The following is a 20,357-nucleotide window of genomic DNA, read 5'->3' as shown; positions in this document are numbered from 1 at the left end:
TACTCAAAACAATGTTGTACTTTCGCAAACACTGCATCAAAATTGGGACCAAACCGAGGCTAATCCTGGAACTAAACCAGGACTAGAGCAGGACTAAACCAAAGTCTTCAACAAGGAGGATGTATGAGGTATGATCGCAGCTTTCTCTTCAGCGCACGACTGTAACTGAACTCGGTGTCGATGCAGGTGCTTTTGCCGTGCAGTGTCTATTGTCTGGTGTTGAAGAACAGACACTGCTGTTTAGGAAGAAGAATTCAATGGATTTAGTCATTTGGGGTAATACTGATGCTTTGGTAAACTTGTTAGCATGTTCTTTATGCTATAGTTATCTGAATTAAGTTAACTGAATAACTTACTACAGTTGGTTGTCAATGCGCCCTGTAGCTGAATGTGTAACGTTAGCATATGTACACCTATTCACCATGTTTGTTCTCTAATCTGTTATTATTTTAAATTGCATTTCTTGGATTTTATCAAATCAATGCCCCCCTGAAAAGTATACTCCAGTGCGACTTGTTCTGTTTTTCCCCTCTATTATGCATTTTTTGGCTGGTGCGACTTATACTCCGGAGCGATTTATAATCCGGAAAATACAATATATATAATATGTCCCCTTTAAAAGTAGAAATTGAGTCGTTTATTTGAGCACATTAGGTCCATTAACCAAAATAATTACAAACTCTGCATAAAAGATGGAATACTGTGAGGTCATAGGGCAGTAGGGCTAATAATAAATAAAGTAAAAAATACATGATGCACTCAGGAAAATCCAGTGTTGTCCCTTTTTAAGTGGAGTCAGCGTCATAGGTGTCAAGAAACAAGAGACCTTTATCTGTTAAAACAAGCTCCGGGCAGTCTGCGTCCTCATTCATTTGAAAACATCCTTGTGAGAGCAGCAAGACATCTGCAAAAAGTTAGCTCTTTCCACCGACTGCTGCCAGAGTGCTACTTTCTCTCTCTCCTCAATATTTAAGCTGTCACTTCTCCAGAAATATCAAGACTTTCAGAATATCCAGACATTTAAAGCAAAGTTTAAGGCGGTGAAATGGATGGAAAAAAGGGCAAGAATAGATGTGAGAGGCTTAGTTTTGCTGTCTTTTCTGCGTCATTATTAGTAGTGTTGCCCGCTCCCTGGACTTACCCTCGCAGGTGGGGCAGCACTGGTCCGGCCTGACCACTGGGTTGGGGCAGCCGGGCACGGGGCAGGAGATGAGCACACACATCTCTCGCCCTGAGTGGCAGTAACAGTCTCGACAGCCATCGTGCCAGCTGTCGCCCTCCTCGTACCGATGCCCATTTGAGGTGAGGCAGAAGCTGGGCATTGGTGCTGTCGCCGTGGTGACCGCAACCTGCTCGCTTTCTAAGACACGAACACACAACGGAGGGGACATGAATGATTTCAGTTTGTTGTTGGGATGTCAAGATTATTAGGTTGGTCGATAATTGTGATTATTACGGTGACAATGTAATTATAAGAACCAAAGAATAAGACAATTTTAGAAGCAAAATGAAGTATTTGTTAGACCTAAATGTGAAAAACTTTTTGTCACTTTTAACTTTATGTCGAGTTGTCACAAACTTGAGGAATAGTAACATGTCAGACCACGAGAATGAAAGAAAGTGTTTGGTGACAGTCTCAATAATCGTTAAATCGTAACACTAAATATCCCAAATTAAGGCTCCACTGAGTGTTCACTGTTTATTTGATCATCTATTCGCACTTCGTTATGAATCTTCAATACGTATAGAGCTCAGGATCAAACGTCAAACACTTTATATTACTGCCAGTGCCAGGGTGTGATAAATGTTCATAGAGATACAGCAAAAACAATACAGCAGTGGAACAACCCGCCAATCTGCGATATTGTCAAAATGTTTTAAGTGAGCATTTAATTTCGTATTTAGCATGTTTCAAAATCTGATAATACCAATTTCTGTACAAGGTTTGAGATGTATCAGTCTCGATGCTACATTTCTAACAAAAAAAAGAACACAATGAAAATTACAAGCACTAGAGACCTACACTTTTTTGTAATGGTCAAGATCAAGCCTTTTGCACTTATTTTGAATTTTTGCACAAATATAAAGCATAGAACACAGAACAATACAGAATGCGACCAGAGAGTGAAAAACACAAGTAAACCAAACATCAAAAGAAGCAAATAAACGCTTCATTTAAATGAACGTGTCCATTTCCAAATTAAGTCTGAATGTCCTTTTCTTCCATTTGTCTGACGTCAGTTACTTACGTTTGTCATTGGACTGTGAAAATATCTTCTTCTTTGTGATTGCATCTAGTTACTATTTTTATTCCCTGATTCAAAAGGACGTCATGTCTTACATAAAGAAAGTAAACAATGATAAAGTTTGACCAAATTGCACAGGAATTCATCTGACCGCTCAGGAAAACACAGTATGAATCATTTTGTCTTAAAGTTTGCACGAACAATTTCTGTCTTCGTCGGCTTTTTGATCCTGTCAAATAAGACCAATGAATGAATGAATCCAATGAAAGGTGAAAGAGACCTGTATCCAGCATTTAGACCCTGAAAACACATGTGCATGAAATGTTTCCCTTCTCCACACATTAAGCCTTCCACAGATGGGCCTGATCTGAGATATTTTCAAACTCAGGTAAACATGGGCCTATTTGCCCAAGCTGCTGGTTCTGTTTGCGGCGCTGAAGGAGCCAGATGCTGTGATGTGAAAACAGTAAAGTGTATTTTAGCCTGAGAATATTTATAATGCATCCAAATTGGCATCTAAATAAACATTTCTCATAAAATGTGGCAGGGCAGGCATGCTTTTAACCTTGCGGGGTTTGGGTAGGACTAATTGCAGTAGCACACGCAGCTAGGGCCCGAAAGGAACCAAAACAAGCAAGACTTTAAAGAGTGTGTTCAGAGGAGCAGGGAGAGGTCAGAGAAGCCCAGTGGCACACACGCCGCACACTGCCTCCGCTATCTGCTGCCATCATGTCCCTCCTCACCCCATACAAAGGCGCTCTTGTATGGAAAAGGTGATGATCTATGTCTAATTTTATGCTTGTGTATCCTATTCCCAGGACTTATGCCATGGACACAGATCTCATAACAGGCTGTACATTTTGGTCTTGAACTGGAGCCATGAGGGGAAAAGAGAATAAAAACCTCCTATTTGAAGCTATACTATTATAGAATTAGATTACACTTTATGGCCTGTAGTGGTTAAGACCTTAGTTTGACTTTTAAGTGACTAGACCATATGTCTTTAGCGCAGTCATTCCCAAATCAAGAGTTTGGATCAAAAGTACGAGAGGTTGAGCATAAAGAGTTTGAATCAGTGTATTTGAAGCCAGACTATTGTCTTAAAGAATGTATTTATGTAAAAACGTAAAAAGACTAACCACAGCCATAAAGCAAACCTAAGAAATGAATTAATAACAGGTGCAACAAGTGAAGTAAGTATTTCTAGGCACGATCATTACAAAATCGACTTTTCGTTCAATAAATTTAAGTTGGAACTATATTTTTTGTGGCTTAAGATCCAATTTGTAAGTTTTTTATGTGCTTATGGGGAATCTTTGACACTTTATGTCGTACGATAAGATGTAAGCAGTAGAGTTACCAATATTAAAATATCAAAATGTGTTACTGCAACAGGCATAAAGATACTTTATTTAAACAAACATTGCGTCTGTTCAGGGGGAAATTTAATGTTAGTAATAATAGTAAAATAATTCTATACACATAAAGGAGCAATAACATTTGGGAGAAGACTAAAATATGAAAAGTTTGTAAAGGTCTAAACTACAGGATTTTACAGTTTTGCCTTAATGACTTTGCATTCACACATACAACATAAACATTGGTACTAAACCTAGAACTCAACCTGTCCCTTCATTATCAAAGGACCAAACATCAAGACTAAAGACGGATTCGACCCCGACCCAGAGTGAACGCTGTACGGCTGTAGTTGACTAAAGAAATTCTTGGCACGACTAAAGACTTTTGACCAATTAATCGAAAAGTATCTAACCCAAACTGCATTCTAAAAACTACAACTCCACAGGAATTCATGCAAAAAATACTATTTATACAGGAAAGTACTAGTACTCACTCCATATCTTCGCATTTTTCCATATAAATGACACTCATGACACATTTTGGTCGACTAAGACACCATCGAACGCTTAATCAACTAAACGACCAAAGGATTACGGCCCACCACGTGTACGCCTCATTACCTTTACACATGCAGATGGAGCAGCCCTTCTTGTTCTGCCGATACCCTTCAGGACAGTGCTTGTCACAGGTGAACGGAGGGCACTTGACGCAGCGGCACATCTCACATCCGTGCTTGTTCCTCCTGCAAAGACACACATTTAGAAACACAAATAAGAATCAGTCACGGGGCGCTGAACAATGCCACTATGTACACACAAAGGTCTCAAAGGGACGTGGTGTTGTTGTGGTGCAGTGAAAGCCAGATCCTCAAGCCGGGAATAATCAACATCTGGAGCTGCTTTCTCCCCCCCCACTCTCTATTAGGTCCCTTTGAAGACGGCCAAATAAAAGGGCAACACGTGAGATCCCTGCCGTTTCATACCTACCCGTAGAGTCTGCGAGAGAAGCAACCGTAAGCCCATTCAGATGCTTCCAATTCACCCGTTTACTGTCCTCAATGTCCAAAAAGCCCCCTGGCAGCCACGCAAGAATCCTCGGACCAATTCTGAGCTGATTACAGTACGGAAAGAAAGGCAATCCAATAGCTTGTACAACGTGAGCTGCTTTTATACCATTTCGGTAAATAAGCACTCAATCCATAATTCTATAGACTGGTGAAAACGAGGCCAAATGAGTCAAACGATCCGACCGATGAGACATGAACGTGCAAGGCTTTAAAAAAGAGCATTGCATAGACTAGGAGGCTGCTTATGGCACTACTGGAAGTGGTTTGGCCATCGCATGTGAAGTTGTACAAACAGTGGCGCTCTAGCAGCAGTGAGAGCCATAGAAACAACAGAGTGAGCGATGGACTGGAGCCCCACTGTACAAATAAGAGGGAGAGCGGTGACCTGAGAGCTTAGCGCTGTTTGAAGATGCTGTGCGGAATGCCGAGCACAATCTGAGCTCGCGGGTGGATGGGGGAGATAGGGAGTCCGGTGTCGGGGTCTCAGAAGGGCGCAGAAAGTGGGGCTAACATGAATCGTATTGTGCCTGCGAACAATAAGCTTTGTGTGCTGCGGTTTGACATATGTAAAAACACTGTTACATAAGAGCGCAGACAGGTAATAGAAAGAAGACGTTACTGTTTCAGGACTTGCCACGTGCAATAACATGTGTTTGGGTGTGTGACAAGGTAACAAAAATCATGATTGTGATCATTTTAGAAGCATAATTAAGTCATGTCAAATCCAAACTATAGTCCAAATAAGTAAGTTTATCAGGTGATCTTGTTATTGTGCTGTTTTTAGGTGAATTGTCAGGTTCTTCTCACCCAAACACATTTACATATGACAAATAAATCTAATCTAACATCAATTTTACTTTATCATTGAGAATATTTCCCTGCTGGTTTGATACTGTACGATAGAAATGAGATTAGACATGACATCAAAATTAAAAACATCCATGTTGTTTTGTTTTGTCATGGTATCAATAATTGTGAATAATAGTCAAATTGAGATGATTCTTCACACAATAATCATAACACAAAATTGCAAAATGCCTACTCTGCCTGGATTAGATTTGTGGTGGTAGTAAGTTGTGCAATACAGCAAAGTGTCATCCATATAGTACATTACATTAAAACCTGTTTACTGTTATACGGCTCAGTTTGCACCGGATGTCATCAATAGAAGCAGAGTAAACACAGGGATCTTTTGTGCCTTTGTCTGTGCAGGCAGAGTGTAGGGGTCCAGTGAGAAGAGACAGTTCTCCATTGTGAAGCTGGCAAACTCTCTGAGGATTTCAGACTTCTAACAGCTCCGACCTAAACAGCTGCTTATGGAGGATAAACCCTGGACTTCCTGCTCTTTCCCCCTTCTCAGCCTCTGTCTTCTGGCAGCGCGCACAGACACACCGGGCCCATGTTGAGCCCTGGGCCTTTGTGGATGAGAAACAGGATCATTCAGAAAACTCCATGATATATAGTGCGTTTTTATCTGAACTTTTCCCCATTTTTAAGAGAGGAATTAAGGTCCCGCTGATAACCGACCATGAAGTATGTGATTCCATCCTCTACGTGTGTGGCAGATGTGGTGGAACAAGGACAATGAGGGACGACAGCTTTATGCACCTCATCTAAACTTTCAAAGGAGACGCTCACAAAAGGATGTCTAACTACAAATCTTCCTCTAATGCTACTTTGGTTTAACAATAAAATATGTCTAACAGATGAACTCGAAGCACGAACACACACTTGCTTCAAAAATGTCCAATCTGCCATTGATTATTTAAAAAATGTTCTGTCTTGACTGGTGTATCTCAGTCGATTCAGTGCAGAACATGTGGCCCTGATCATCACCCCCTTTCAATTGTCTTAAAATTATTTCTTCTAAGTGTGTAGTCCCATTACGGACAGAGGGCAGCTGCTCCACACCGACTTTGAAGCTGTGAGCACGGAGAGACGAGCTGCTGGCTGATCGAATTATCGCTAAATGTAGGAAACTGCGAGGGGAACAAAAAGGTACATAGTGCAAACATAGCTACATTTTTCGTGTTCCAGTTAAAAGGCGCGCTGCAGACTTTTGGACCAACTGTAAGCAGAAAATTGCATTACAGTAGTAGTTTGTGTACGTTCTTAGTTATTGTTCATGGCTTTTCTTCAAAAAGAAACAAACTTGCATTGCAAAATAACCACTTCAAAACAAGAAAAGTGTCAAGGGACCGCGCAGAACGCTTCCAGATGTCGGATTGCTTTGTATGAGGCAGATGCTCAACTTCAAACTTTTAAATGACCACCAGGAAGGAACTTTTTTATGTTCTACCTCATTTACCCGAAATGAAAATAGACATAAGGCTACAGTCAATTGTACAATATTCATCCACTTGAACTATGCCCTCTTTGTCTTGTGAGAATGCGTTTACAGATGTAGATACTTTGCTCCCCACATTCCTTGATCTTTTATGTAATTGACTAATCCCTTTGAACACTATGCAAAAGACAAGCGGACCAGAAGGGATTGCGTGGATGTACTTACACGTATCCGTAGGGGCAGGTCTTGGTGCAGGTCAGAGGTCGGCACTTGGGCACCGGGACGTGGCATTCGCACACCTCGCAGCCGAAGTCGTCCCTCTCGTATCCCATGGGGCATTGCAGGGAGCAGTACGTGGCTATGGCGGGGCAGGAGTCGTCTGAAGGTAAAGGTCAAACACCAGTCACACTCAGAAATGCTGAATATTATGATCTGGCAGTTTGTTTATGGTGTGGTGCTCCCTCTGTTCTTTTTATTTACCTGACAAGTATATTGAGTATCGGTTTTGGTTAAATTGACATTGACAAGAACTATGTAAACACTATAAACCCTGCTCTCAAAGTAGAAATCGTGGTAAACCATTGACAGGTGATGCATTTGGAGAACAAATACTGAAGAGATGGTCAAAATAGAAAGAAAAAGAGCTCTTCTATTTAGAGTGTTTTTTAAACTTCCTATAAGTTATCTGTCTTTTTCCTCTGTATCTACCTGCGATGCAACAATGAAATTTCCCCATGTGTGGAAAATAAAGGAATATCTTATCTTATCTTAAAATACATTTGTAACATATGGGGCTGTATACCATAGTATGGTATATTAAGCATGTCATAGAGTAGAAAAATAACAGTATTTGTACATGCACATTATTTTCATATGAAGTCACATTTTTCTTCAAACTGACATTAGTCCTGAGCAAACACAAGGTTAGCGTTCAAGCAAACCCAAATCCATCATGTCACAAATATGCTCCAGCAAGTCCAGCAGCCCTGTGACATGCTACTGCACAAGTGAACTTACTGCTGAGACACTGGCACAGAAGACATCCGTGTTCATCTGTCAGGAAGCCATAGGGACAGTCTGTGCCCGACAGAGTGCAGTTCTCCAGGGGCGGACACAGGAGTGGGCTCACAGTCTCATAGGACGGCTCTGAAAGGAACAGAAGTGACGGTTTAGCTGTTAAAAGGCCAAGGCCCACGTTTGTGTGCCTCAGGTGTACTACCTCATGTTGCTTTCTGAGCCAAGTCTAATAGCTACCTATTCACACTGCTCTTATTTTGGAGTAAACAGTAATTACCGGTAAACGTGGGGCAATTACATCAGGGTGGGTTACACAGTGAGAGGGATTAGACCCGAGTGTCAAAGAGGCTCCTATTATTAATCTGTAACGGTGGAGATAATAGTGTCCGCTGCACTTTAGCACTGCCCAGGCCTGGAATTATTCTGAAGGCATGTGTTTTCTGCCAATGCACATAGTAGTTGGGTTTCCACACTTTATGGAAATATCACATGGACAATAAAGGATTATCTTATCTTATTCTAGGGCTGCAATTAACAATTTCAACCATTTCACATTTTTAACCAAATTGAATTGAAATAATGACTGAAGGCGTCTGGATAGAGATGATTTACGGATAAAGTGTACCGGTATTATTGATGATTTTGATTTTGTTATAAAAGGAGTGTTTTTGCATGTGTTTTAGAGCCTGTAAAGTCCAGATAAGATTATGATTATCTAAGTACTACATTTAGTTGATTAGTCTCTGCAGCCCTATTGTATTTATTTCCTGTAGATTTACCATAACTTTAACCATAATTACAACTTGCTTGACCATAACCTAAACCCTAACTGTAACTGCAACCCATAACATAACTTTAAGCCATGTCACTGATCTAATATTGAAGGATTTACGTCATGGGGACCTGATTTTTGTCCACGTAAGGGAAGCTGGTCGCCATGAGTGTGTACAGTACAGTCTTAAGTCCCCACAACGTGATAAACACCCGCCCGCACACGTCAACTCCAACTGCTGGTGCCTAATCCTCGCCACGTTCACAGCCCAACAAGCTGTAACTAATTACACACAAAAAAGGGATCCACCGCAATTATGTAGCCTCCTGCATTGAGAGGCAGGCCACAGACTAAAGCGCACAGGTGGGTCTCATTTTGGCGGGCAAAGGTAATAAAGGAGCACAAAGAACCCTGCAGCGCCAAGAATGCTCCCTGGCCTCCCCTTTAATGAGCACTCAACCACATTTGTAGCCCAGCGCAGGAGGGAATACGCAGGACCTACACAGACAAAAGTGAATAAATCTCAAATTAGAGTGCTCGGTAATAAACTGCTGATTACAAACACGGCAAAACACTGCGATTATTTCAAGACTTTCAACGCTTTATCCCGATTATTGCCTATTACTTCAACTCAATACAGTGATGTGACGAAAATTCCTTTTTGATAAGTACTGAGGAAGTGAACTTTCTACAACACAATGCATTTGCAAATTATCTGGTAAACTGGAGCGGAAGTGGCTCAGTTTTTGGAGGTTTTGCCTTGGGTTTGTGGTTTGGTACCAGCTTAGACCAGAGCGTACTCTCATTCTCATTTCACCCAACCAACGTATGAGTATGAAGCCAAGGCAGCTGTGGCAATAGGGTTAGTGTTAGTGTACTACCAATGAGTTTGAATCATTCACAAAAATTGTAAAAGCGACTTTGAGCATCTGGAAAAGCGCAGTAAAAGACTCACACATTATTATTTAGCTGATGCTGTTAAAAGATCATTGTCATAATTGGTGCTTTGACTTTCTATACATGCTCAATGGAAAAAGTACCTTCACAGAATGGACAACATTCCCCGGGGATCTTGACCGGGTTCTGGCAGCTCTGTTTGCAGGCCATGGCAGTGCAGTGAGGCTCTCCATCCACACATTGGCAGAACGTGCAGTCGTCCTCTTTCCACTTCTCCTCATGAGCTCGCAGCTTATTATTCACCCAGCAGCTCGCCATAGTGCTGTCCGTTGACAGTAATTCTACATCTGAAAGGTAAGCCAGACATATGCAGTGGTAAAGAGAGGGAATAAAACCAGAAAAGCTCATGTATGATCGGATCCTCATGCAGTTAGATAAGAAGTATGGTTTAGTTTAGCTGTCCGGAGTTGACTTTGAAATACAAATCAATGTTTGCACAGGAAAATAGTTTTTCAGTGATTTTCAATACATTTCCACCTGGCTAAATAACTGTCTGTGAGCATCTTTTTACAAGCATGCTGACAAGTTCAAGCAAGGTCACAACAGGTCACAGCAAGTGGTTTCCATATGATACTGAAACCATAAAGTGGCAGCCCTTTTTCTCCAAATACACGTAAGTGTTCCTTGGCTCTCCTTGTGTGTTAACTATACCTTCATGTTACATTGCTACGTGTTATGTTAGAGTAAAGCAGGAGTCTCCACAGTGCACAGGAGTTTTGTTTGCCCCTTCTGCTTCCACAGCATCTGGCCCTGATTAAGCAAAAAAAGGATCTATTCTTTTGGACGGAGAACATTTCATAATGCAGTCTAATTCTTTAATACACTTTCAGGACTTATTCATGTTTTACTTTGAGCTGGTGGCTCAAATATTGTTGGGAAACTGAATTCAACAACTTAAAGCAATGTTTTATACCAATCTGAGGCGTGCAGTTCTTCTTTGCCATAGTGCTTTTAAAACTTGGCCGGCACATACAAAGTAGACCCTTGGTTCTGCCCAGAAATTCAATGTATATGTTCATGTTATGTTAAAATGTAATGGAGATGATTTACAGAATGTCCCGAAATAATATATTCTAGTTGGTTCATTGCAACTGCTACTGCTGCAACCTATAACATAATCTAAACCTGCCTTAAACTACAGTACAGGTTAGTAAAAATGTAAGCTACTTCTTTAACCTATAAATGTAACATATGGACTTTAATAATTATGCTAGTGTCATCAAGAGATTCCACTCCAGTAATTTGCTGCATAGCTAACATTACGCGTGAAACATAAATATTGCATCTATCGTCCCACATTTAAAGCTGTTCGTCTGAAGTGGAAAGCAACAAGTAAAAGCAGCCATATGTAAGAGATGAAAGCATTCCACAGATGATAATGGCTACACATTCCTGTTGTACTGTACCTTCACTGACACTGACCTGACATGAATCGCTGCTCCTTTTTCTCTGTATGTATTTAGAATGTTTTCTTTTCTTAAAAGCTCGCCACGCAAACTGCATCACAATGATCCAGAGAGCCTTTTTATCGTAATATTAATACCACATGCACATCTCTGTTACTCATCTGTTCTTTTTACAACCTCGACAAATTGCACTTTAAAAGTATTTTGCAGGAAAAATGATGTTTGGAGATGACGCAGCTGTAAGTAAGTATGATCACACTGACATAACTTGACAGGTTATAAAGAGATTATGTTTCCAACACCCCACAGTGTACAAATGTGCTTGTTAAGTTTACCTATGCAGACAGGGCAGCACTCTCCCTCAGGAACGTAGAAATTCTCACAGTCCAGCTCGGCGCATTCGGCTTTGGAGCAGAATGAGATGCCTCCGCGGCACTGACACAGCCAGCAGGGGTCCATTCGGTACACGTCACCCTCTGCAAACTCCTTCCCGTTGTGCACGCACTTCGGGGTGACTGAGGAGAGAGGTAGCACCGAGCAGAAAGATCCACGTTAATTCCAGTTGGTTGGGATTAGCACTTGAGAGCCATGTGGTTGTTTTGATCACAAACTTGAACAACACAAAAGCCCCAGTGTTAAACAATCAATTACAGAGTTATAAACAGCCATTTGTTTTTCTGTCGCTCATTCCAATGTTTATATGAAGCAAATGGTGCAAGACAGAGAAAGGGGCTTGAGCGGTCGGAATGACATTGGTCAGACAAAGAAAGCCGAGCTCATGACGAGGTATTTCACAGGAAACGGGGTCCTGTGGTGCAAGAGTCAAAGGAAGCAGTGGCTGGCAGAATCTGGGCTCAGCGGCCGGTGGCAGGTAAATACTGGTCTTAAATGCAGTCAATAGAGTCTCGCTGACACTCATTGTATTATTCATGGGACAGTGCCCTGAAGTCTGACACGTCTTGGGCCACTCACTTGCCTGATCTCAAGCTGCTGGTGCCTTTTATACCCTCAAGGCCCTTTTTAATAGAAGTTGATAGATTCTATTCTCTCAAGATGTGCTGTCTCTTTATGTTTCATCTTGGGGAATATTTCTGGCAAATTAAAGACGTGTGTCAAAGGCAGTGATACTAAAAACAACGCATTTATTTAATTATAGATTGCGGGCTTGCTTCTTCACAAGTAACTCGTAGGCAAAATCTTACGCAGTGCTGCTTTACGGATATCCAGAATGTGTTTCTATAGGTTGTGTTCCTGTTCTAAAAATTGATGTTGTCATAATCTCAGATGGTTGTGATGATTTACTGTTTTTGGAGGAAACATCCAAAACAGAAATTCACAAACATTGAACCTCATTATTATGTGTATACGGTTATCTCCACAGACTTGTCATATTAGTATTGTGGTTTCAATCATGCTTTTGGAGTTGGAGTTGTCTATTGTGAACAAATCATTTATTTTTTGTTGTTGTGTTGTTTATACTTACAGAGAAGACGCTGAACTTTGTGCCAGTTTTGTTTCATGTGGACAAACCCAGTAATTACAGAGATGAACCATAAACCAGATAATCTTTCCTTGCCGAGAAGGAGGGTCTAAGGACACGGGATGCTGGGACATTTGTCTAAGGACACGGGATGCTGGGACATTTGTCTAAGGACACGGGACGCTGGGACATTGCCAAGTCCCAACATTGTTTAGTTCCCACTGTCGCCCCTCGAGGCAACTGCTGTTGTGATTTCGGTAGATTTCGTTACAAAAATAAATTGAATTGCGACAATGGGACAATCGGGTGTTTAAAGCAATGTGTCCCAAAGTGCTCTTCAGGGGTGCCCCCAAAAAGTTGTCCAGACTACAAGGACATGAAAGAAAAACGTGCTTAAAATCAATTCATATAGATTTGTGTTTAAATGTACTGCTTTAAATTAGCAAAACACTTATATTCTGTCGTCATTATTTCTTGTAATATATATGAACATCTTATGTGAAAAACATTGTTCCTGTGTGATCTCTGGATTGATAAGTGGGGCCACAGCGGTACATACTTTGGGAATGGCTGGTTTATATCATATGATGTGCATTCATTAACATGCACTGTCCCCACAAAAAAGAGCTAATAACAGATAATTAAAGGAAACATTGCTGCTCACGTCTCAACTTTACAAAGTAGATTTTGTATTCAAATGTGCCATAGTGGTTTGGCGAGTCAGCATTGTGCGATCCTAACCCACCACAGGGTAATCTCATCAAACACATGAGCATTAGGGAAGTGAGGCAATGTGGTTATGTAAGGCCGTCTGCAGGCTCCACGCTACTTAGGGCCCTCAGTGGATGCATTGCACAGACAGACAGATGTGGGGCCAGTGGTTTCTATAAATGAGAGTGGAGGTTACAGCTGTACGCCATGCTGTCGGGGGGCAAGACTGAAAGACTAAAAAAAGAAATAGGAAAAAAACCCTCTCTAATACAAAGCAGGTGGGTTCAGAGAGCAGGGAGCAAACTGGAGATCGAAATGTGCTTCCTGCTGCTGGAGTTTTAACTTTTGTGCTCTTTTTTTTTTGGAGCAAATGACCTGGCAGAGCTGGTTAAAGCTCAAAGCAGCAGTAGGAAGTCACATGAAGCAACAATCCCTTGCGATTTCCGTCGTTAGCCAATAGTAATCCCTAAATCAACTTGTGGCACAGACTCGGCTGGTGCTGTGTGACGTCTCGTTATAGCAGGACATAAGGCGGTCGAATAGTTTAGGGTGAATTTTGAAAAAAAGTTGCGCTTGAGGTTACTAAGCAAAACAATGGTAAACAAGACGTCATCAGACCAATGCACTGTAAATCAGAGCGTCGCGGAGACACAAGAAAGCCACAGTTCTTTTGCAGTGTTGCTCAATTCTTGCTGGAGCCACGACCAACGAGACGGTTCTCATGGGCTCGCTAAAGGGATGAACGAAGGGTTCTGCCAGCAAGATAGTAAACAGGAGGCCGAGCTCGCTGGTTTGTGCAGGATGACGTCAAGTTTGGATATATTGACCAAATCACCATCATCATAGTAACAAAATAAGTTTTAGAAGCCTAGGAAGTACTGATATTATGGTGGTACTTGGTTCTAAACTAGTCTGATTATTCGAACAAATGCTATGATCATTGTTTTTATTTGAATAGCAGCAATTGTAATACAAATGCGTCGTAAAGACTCATCAATTTACTTGTTATGCTAGTTCCAATCTGGGATAAGTTAAAAGGCAAGTGACGGGAAGAGCAAGTGACGGGAAGAACAACTGACTCCAAATCCTACGCAAACTAACCTCAAGAGGGTCTATTTTTTAAAGATTACACTTTGCACAAATGCATGAATGAACTCTTAACTCTTAAAAAAAATCTATTAACCTTCTTACAATAGTGCGTCTTCATCATTAGTGTTCTCAAATTTAGTTGTGATTATCTGGGAGACAAAACGAAGACTCCGTGTGATAAGTGTAGGTTCTAGAATGTCTCGTAGCCAAATATGTAAAAAACAATACATTGCTTGTTATGGATAAATTACACTTTGACTTCAATCAATAAATTATGCAGTATCGAACAGGAAGTCAATGAACCTGGAAATTTCGATAAAAACTAAATGTAAAAATTTTAAATCTTCCTATGTTATACTGATAGAAAATATATAATATTTAGGTTTGAATTGTTAAATGCTGTGGAAATGGAGCATGTTTTTCAGCTCTTGTATTATTTTTACTCAGTTTTTTTACTTAAATTGGATCGTTATAAGGTATTTGTGATGCATTAATGTATGATATGTGCTCTATAGATCTAAATACTGACGACTGCAATATCCATGTCTCTAATTTGGTCATTTTAAATCAACCGAACCAGACGCTACTCTCTTTACACCAACTGACCCAGCCTATATATGTCAGTGTACAATCAAGTGTGCCACGGAAACCCAGCCAGCCAGCTCCAACCGGACACAAACTACATGTGCCATTAAGGCTACGAAATTAGTTAAGACAGAGGAGGTGACCGGAGAGGTGAACTGGAGGGGCCCCCGGTGCGTGTCCCCGTCTCTGTCTTAGTCTAGGGGAGCGCAGTCATGCAGCTCTAACGGGACGACCGTAGTCCAACACAAAAGACATCAAGCCCCGGACGCAAAGAGCAGCAGACACTTGTTATCAAAACACTGATCCCATGGCCTCCGCGTCCGCCGCTGTGCCCCCGCCGGCCTGCCCCCCAGCATTACCCTCCCCGGCAGCAGGATGGGCCACATAAAAAGCATTCCTATCGATGAACTGTTGAACCTGCTCTCTATAGGACGTGTGAGCAGACAGGCCGCCTTTTGACACTGCACTCCTGTTCAGCAAAAGTGAAAGCTAAGCACTTTTCTGGTCAGTGGCCTCGTTAAGTCCATTAATTCCAGGACACAGCACTCATTTATGCAAGCGGAGGGTCCAGAATGGGAATTTGTTCTGTTGGTAAAACACGGAATATTTGTCAGGAGCGTAGAGTCAACAGAGCGCCGGTCCCCTCCCTGCCTTCTGACGTTTCCTGGCAGGCTCTGGACATGCCACTTGACTGTATACTGTAGGCCATTTTCTTTGACTTCAGAGTGTTTTTCCAGTTTCTTATCAGCAGCAAAAGCCCCATTCTAAGAGCTGTTATTTATGTCGTATTATCCAGATTTATTCACGCACTGTACATGATTCGGATAGTCACTTTCTTTCTTTTCATTGCGCTTCTCCCTTTAGGGGTCCTTACTATAATTCCTTGGCCTCCTCTGGCGAGTGAAGGACAATTTCTTTGCCACAGATAATAAGACTCAACATTATAATACTAATCATCATACTAATCAACATTTTGCCCTTTGTATGCCAGTCAAGTCTATTTCTCGCCTCAAGGCATTGAGTAGTAATTGCAAATGTCATTCCATACAACCAATGTCTACGGCAATTTGTATCAGGTCTTTATTATCTCAAAAATCATTGTAATTAAACTTACAGACAGATTTCCTCATCTTGTATTGTCCTAATATCCCTTATCTCTGTTCTCCAAAATCCCCTCATTATATTAATTACATAACTTTCCTCCATCGTACATAATTGGAAAAGATAATTTTGCGCTGATAATTGTGTTGTGTTGTTACTTTCCAGTTCTTTAGTACTTTTTCTTAGCTGCTCGGCTGTTATTTTGTTCATCTGTATGTTATTTTGTATAGAATGCACTGCACTGCAGCTCTGCTCTTTGTCCTCTTGACCAGAATGTCGTTGTAATTAAGAAATCATTCACAATTGACCTATATGGATAAATAAAGGTTAAATAAATAGATAAACAATCCATTTCTTTCTTATTTTTTATAATGATTCTAATATTTTAAAGATGTTCAGTTATAGCGTGAAATGGGGAGAAGATGGGCGAGACAAACAGCAGGCAAACCCATGACACCGCTGTGGTAAACAGCGCTAAATTTACATTTTTAGAGCTTTTAACTATGTTCTAGCAATGTTCCCTCATCAAAAACATACCTGGAGTAGTATTTAGCTTCATCAACATTAATATGTAAATTGCATAACTGTGGCCAAATTTAGTTTTGGCCTTTTTTACTCTCTTTTATATTTAGTATAACTTCTTCATATGAGTTAAACGGCTTGACACATTTAACTAGTGCTTATCATATTCCACATGTGACCAGAGGACTAGAGCCCTTTAACATATCAAAATCATTAAAAAATATTGATCATTGGTAACTAAGTTTAATCGCTACAATATGACAATAACTGGTCCTTGCACAAATATTGCAGAAGCAATAAATAAAATGCTTCAGAATTCAAATGTGAAAACCCAAAAAATGTGAATAGAATAGCCAGAAATGATTCACGCCGTTACTAATTACCTTTCTGACAATCGTAGATGTCGCAGCAGTCTCCTGGCTGTCCACTGGCTTGGCTCGTCCTCTCCACCCGTTGTCCGGTGGGACACAGGGGCTTGTGGCAGGTGCTGAAGTCGCAGGTGCACTGAGGAAGGATGGAGGGACAGCAGCCAGCAGGGGGCGTGAAGCTCCTGGTCAGCACAGAGTCGGAGGGGCACAAGGATGCTGCCAGTGTGGGACAGGTCACATCCGAACACCTCAGGGCATCTGGAACAAGAAGAAGATTTCAATAGATTTCAACAGATACTTAAGATCCAAGTAGAGCTGTAACATAATATTAACTTTAGAAGAGAGTAAACTCACAATTAACATAAACATTTGCGCCCACATTACTGTAAAAAATCATAAAAACTTAAAAAGACTGTAGCCAACGTTCTGAAAAATCGACAAACGGAATCATATGAGCAAAGAAAATAACCATTATCCATTATTCCATTTTTCTATGCGCCCGTAATGGCTGCCTCTGATTCATATTCAAATCAATCCCGCGTCGCTAAAAATACAAATGGCACATCATATAAAACACACTGCAAAGTCGTCAGCGCCGCGTTTGTGCCCGTGACAGCTTTACAGCATCCTGTGAGACCCAAACGCCGCACAGTAGACACCGCAAGTCCCCCTGTGCACATCCTGTCTGAGCGGCCAAGATGACCGGCTCTCAATCCAAAAAAACAGCCATTAATAGCAGCCAGACTCCGACTTACTCCTCCTCCTCCTGCAGTTAGCATACCATTGGATGTTTACCCATTCATTTGACAGAACCAGTATAATAAGCCTGATAGCTCTTGTTAGGAGGGAGAGTGGTATTGCCGTGCTGGGGATCTCTGGGCACAGTTGGTGTATTTTGGCGCGTGGTCAGGAAAAGTAAAGTGGTGCGCCGCTCTATACCCGCATTGTACGAGAACAGTAGCCACCTTACAAATATTGGATTTCCCTAAAGCAAAGGCCAGTGTTTATTTTTCTGTGAGTGCCAGCATAATAGATTTCGGAGTAAAACGCTGTAATTTGACGTTCTTAGCAGTGAGTCTTTTTTTAGACGGCGAAAAACTGAGTGTAATTTCGAAAAAGGCAGTTGATGATGATGGTAATGAGGAAGGTTTCAATTTGTCTCATCAATGAAGCATTTAATAGTGGATGAAACCGATTAGAATGTGGCTCTTTGCATGATGGGATTTTGAGGAGAGTTAACGGATTTTGCATAATGGTGTTTTATTTAACTTTTCATGGTTATGTTCGACTGGCTCCTTCTCGGTTTGTCCAATGCCACAGTGCGGTTCCCTTGATAAGCTGCAAATGTTGTTGCAGTTGAAGTAGTTTGGGAATCAGAAAAACAGCTTCCATTTCTAAAACCGTATATGAAATGGAAAAACGTGGGGGCTGTACTACTTGGTGGGTATGGGGAACGTTTTGACACAGCTTATATTGAAACTTAAATGTTATTTTATACACTTTTCTGCCTCTAGACAAACAGAACTATGTAAGTGCACTGTACTGTTTATCTAACCAACCTGGAAGCATGAGCCACACCACAAAGCTCTCATTGATAAACTGTAGCAGAGCAGTGTCATTAAAAAATGAAGGAAAAGCAGGAATTAAGGAAGCAGCAGCCTAATGGTTTTGTCCCAATTCCTTCGTTGTAGTTAAATAAACTGTATTTGGGCTCACTGATTGGCAACAGTTTTACCTAATTGTAGTCTTCTGGGGCTGCTCAGTTGAACAAAGTTTTGCATATGAAAACGTCACGGTGGTTAAAGCTATACAAGTGCCCTGGGATCATCCCACACAATGTTGTGCACTGAGAAACTCTGTCTGTGCATTGTGTGTGGGGCTGATTGGGCTTTCACTGCTGATAATGGCAGGGGTTAAGAGTGCGCTGGGAAAAGCAGCTGCAGACACTGCATTGTCATTTAAATGTATACGGTTGTATCCATCTGTGCAAAGAGTCCTGCTCTAACTGGTACAATTAATGCAATTTTCTACTTCTCTCCTTTAAAAACACAATACTCAGATGTTAGAGGACAGAGAAAGTCAGCAGCGAATGCATTGTTATGTGCTTGCTCACTCAAAATGCCTGTAATTAGTGAGTCAGCAACAGCAAAATAATCTTACCATCACAATGGTGGCCGTCCTTCAGAGCCACACAAAGGCCTAATTTGTTATGCGGTTGTGGATAAGCACACATGTACTGTAAGATAACAGTAAACACACTGTATGACCTCTGACCTCCCTCTATAACCTGCACACATTCACAAACAGGTGGGATCAGGAAGTGGCTCCATCACCACAGAATAACGGACTCTTTTGTAAACAATGCATATTTCTGGAATCTCAGTGACTACAGAAAGAAAAGCTAAGTGGAGTCTAAATGACCGTTTTCTTCTGGTGAATTTTAGTTACAAGGAGCACAGTCTTTCCCCCGAACCAGAGTGGCCCGTTTGGGGCAGAGGAGGCTGTGTTGACAGTCTGAGTTTACTCATGGAAAAAGTGCACAATGTGAGTTCTGTTCAGCCAGCGCCTCTGGACCAGAGTCAGGCCAGAACAAAGCGCTCTCAGTCCAGCTGCACTCCGCGGGGTTTGTCCTCAGGTTTGAGAAAGCTGCTCCCCAAAGGGACACACGAGGGCCATCTCTCTGCCCCTAACCTGAAGGGGTCTGGCCGTGCGCCCGTCGGCAGTTAGCTCTGAGGAGGACTGTGGCGTGTGGGTCAGGACTGTGTGAAGAGGACTGAGGAGCAGAGGCCAAACGGCACAGTCTAGGCCACCAGCAGGAAGTACTTAGATCTTCATACTGTGGTTAGACATCTTATAGCTGCTGCAGGTCAGAGCTCAAAGCAAGGAATGACGACAAACCACAACTGTATTTGTTTATGAGGCCATTGTATAATAAGACATGTATATATCTCAGTGTTCGATCAGATTAGGCCCCAGACAATGACCACAAAAGACCTCTATCAAATCTCTAGCTGGCACTAAAGGCATATGAACAGAATGAGTAGTTTGTTCCGGGCGTTGCATGTATGAGGAATGAGTTAACAGAAAGTCCACACACAGTCGTCACATGTGCCGCTGCTCGGGCTACACCTACAGAACAATATGTAACTCTGGTGTGCTAATGGACAGCGCTGAGTCATGCGGAGCAGACATTAAGGAGCCTGTTGAGATACCACAAATATACCACAAATATGCCACAAAAGCTGTCAGAAACAAGCGTGAGTCATTTTAGACCCAAGTGGTGTTTTTATAGTCCGTTTCCCCCTAGGATTGTAGTCGACTAAAGATATTCTTGATCCTTGTCCTTTTACAAAGCGTGATGCTTGAAAATCTCTCAAAACTATTAAGAATT

At 41.5% G+C, this 20,357-nt stretch overlaps 1 protein-coding gene across 1 annotated transcript in view; it reads right to left on the bottom strand.

The window, feature by feature from the left end:
• Positions 1-20,357, bottom strand: part of crim1 (cysteine rich transmembrane BMP regulator 1 (chordin-like)) — a 39,621-nt gene that overhangs the window by 6,591 nt on the left and 12,673 nt on the right. Inside the window, exons 4-10 of the mRNA XM_072457950.1 lie at positions 16,982-17,224; positions 11,446-11,625; positions 9,788-9,991; positions 7,976-8,104; positions 7,184-7,337; positions 4,226-4,347; positions 1,142-1,360 (exon numbers count right to left, since the gene is read on the bottom strand). Of these exons, the coding sequence (XP_072314051.1) occupies positions 1,142-1,360; positions 4,226-4,347; positions 7,184-7,337; positions 7,976-8,104; positions 9,788-9,991; positions 11,446-11,625; positions 16,982-17,224 (1,251 nt within the window). The remainder of the gene's footprint in view (positions 1-1,141; positions 1,361-4,225; positions 4,348-7,183; positions 7,338-7,975; positions 8,105-9,787; positions 9,992-11,445; positions 11,626-16,981; positions 17,225-20,357) is intronic.

The sequence above is a fragment of the Eucyclogobius newberryi genome, unplaced genomic scaffold (genome assembly GCF_026437365.1).
Source record: "Eucyclogobius newberryi isolate DKJ021-1_F unplaced genomic scaffold, fEucNew1.0.hap1 SCAF_21, whole genome shotgun sequence".
Taxonomy (NCBI): domain Eukaryota; kingdom Metazoa; phylum Chordata; class Actinopteri; order Gobiiformes; family Gobiidae; genus Eucyclogobius; species Eucyclogobius newberryi.
The sequence above is the reverse complement of the archived record's forward strand: the minus strand, read 5'-3'. Positions and strand labels throughout refer to the sequence as shown.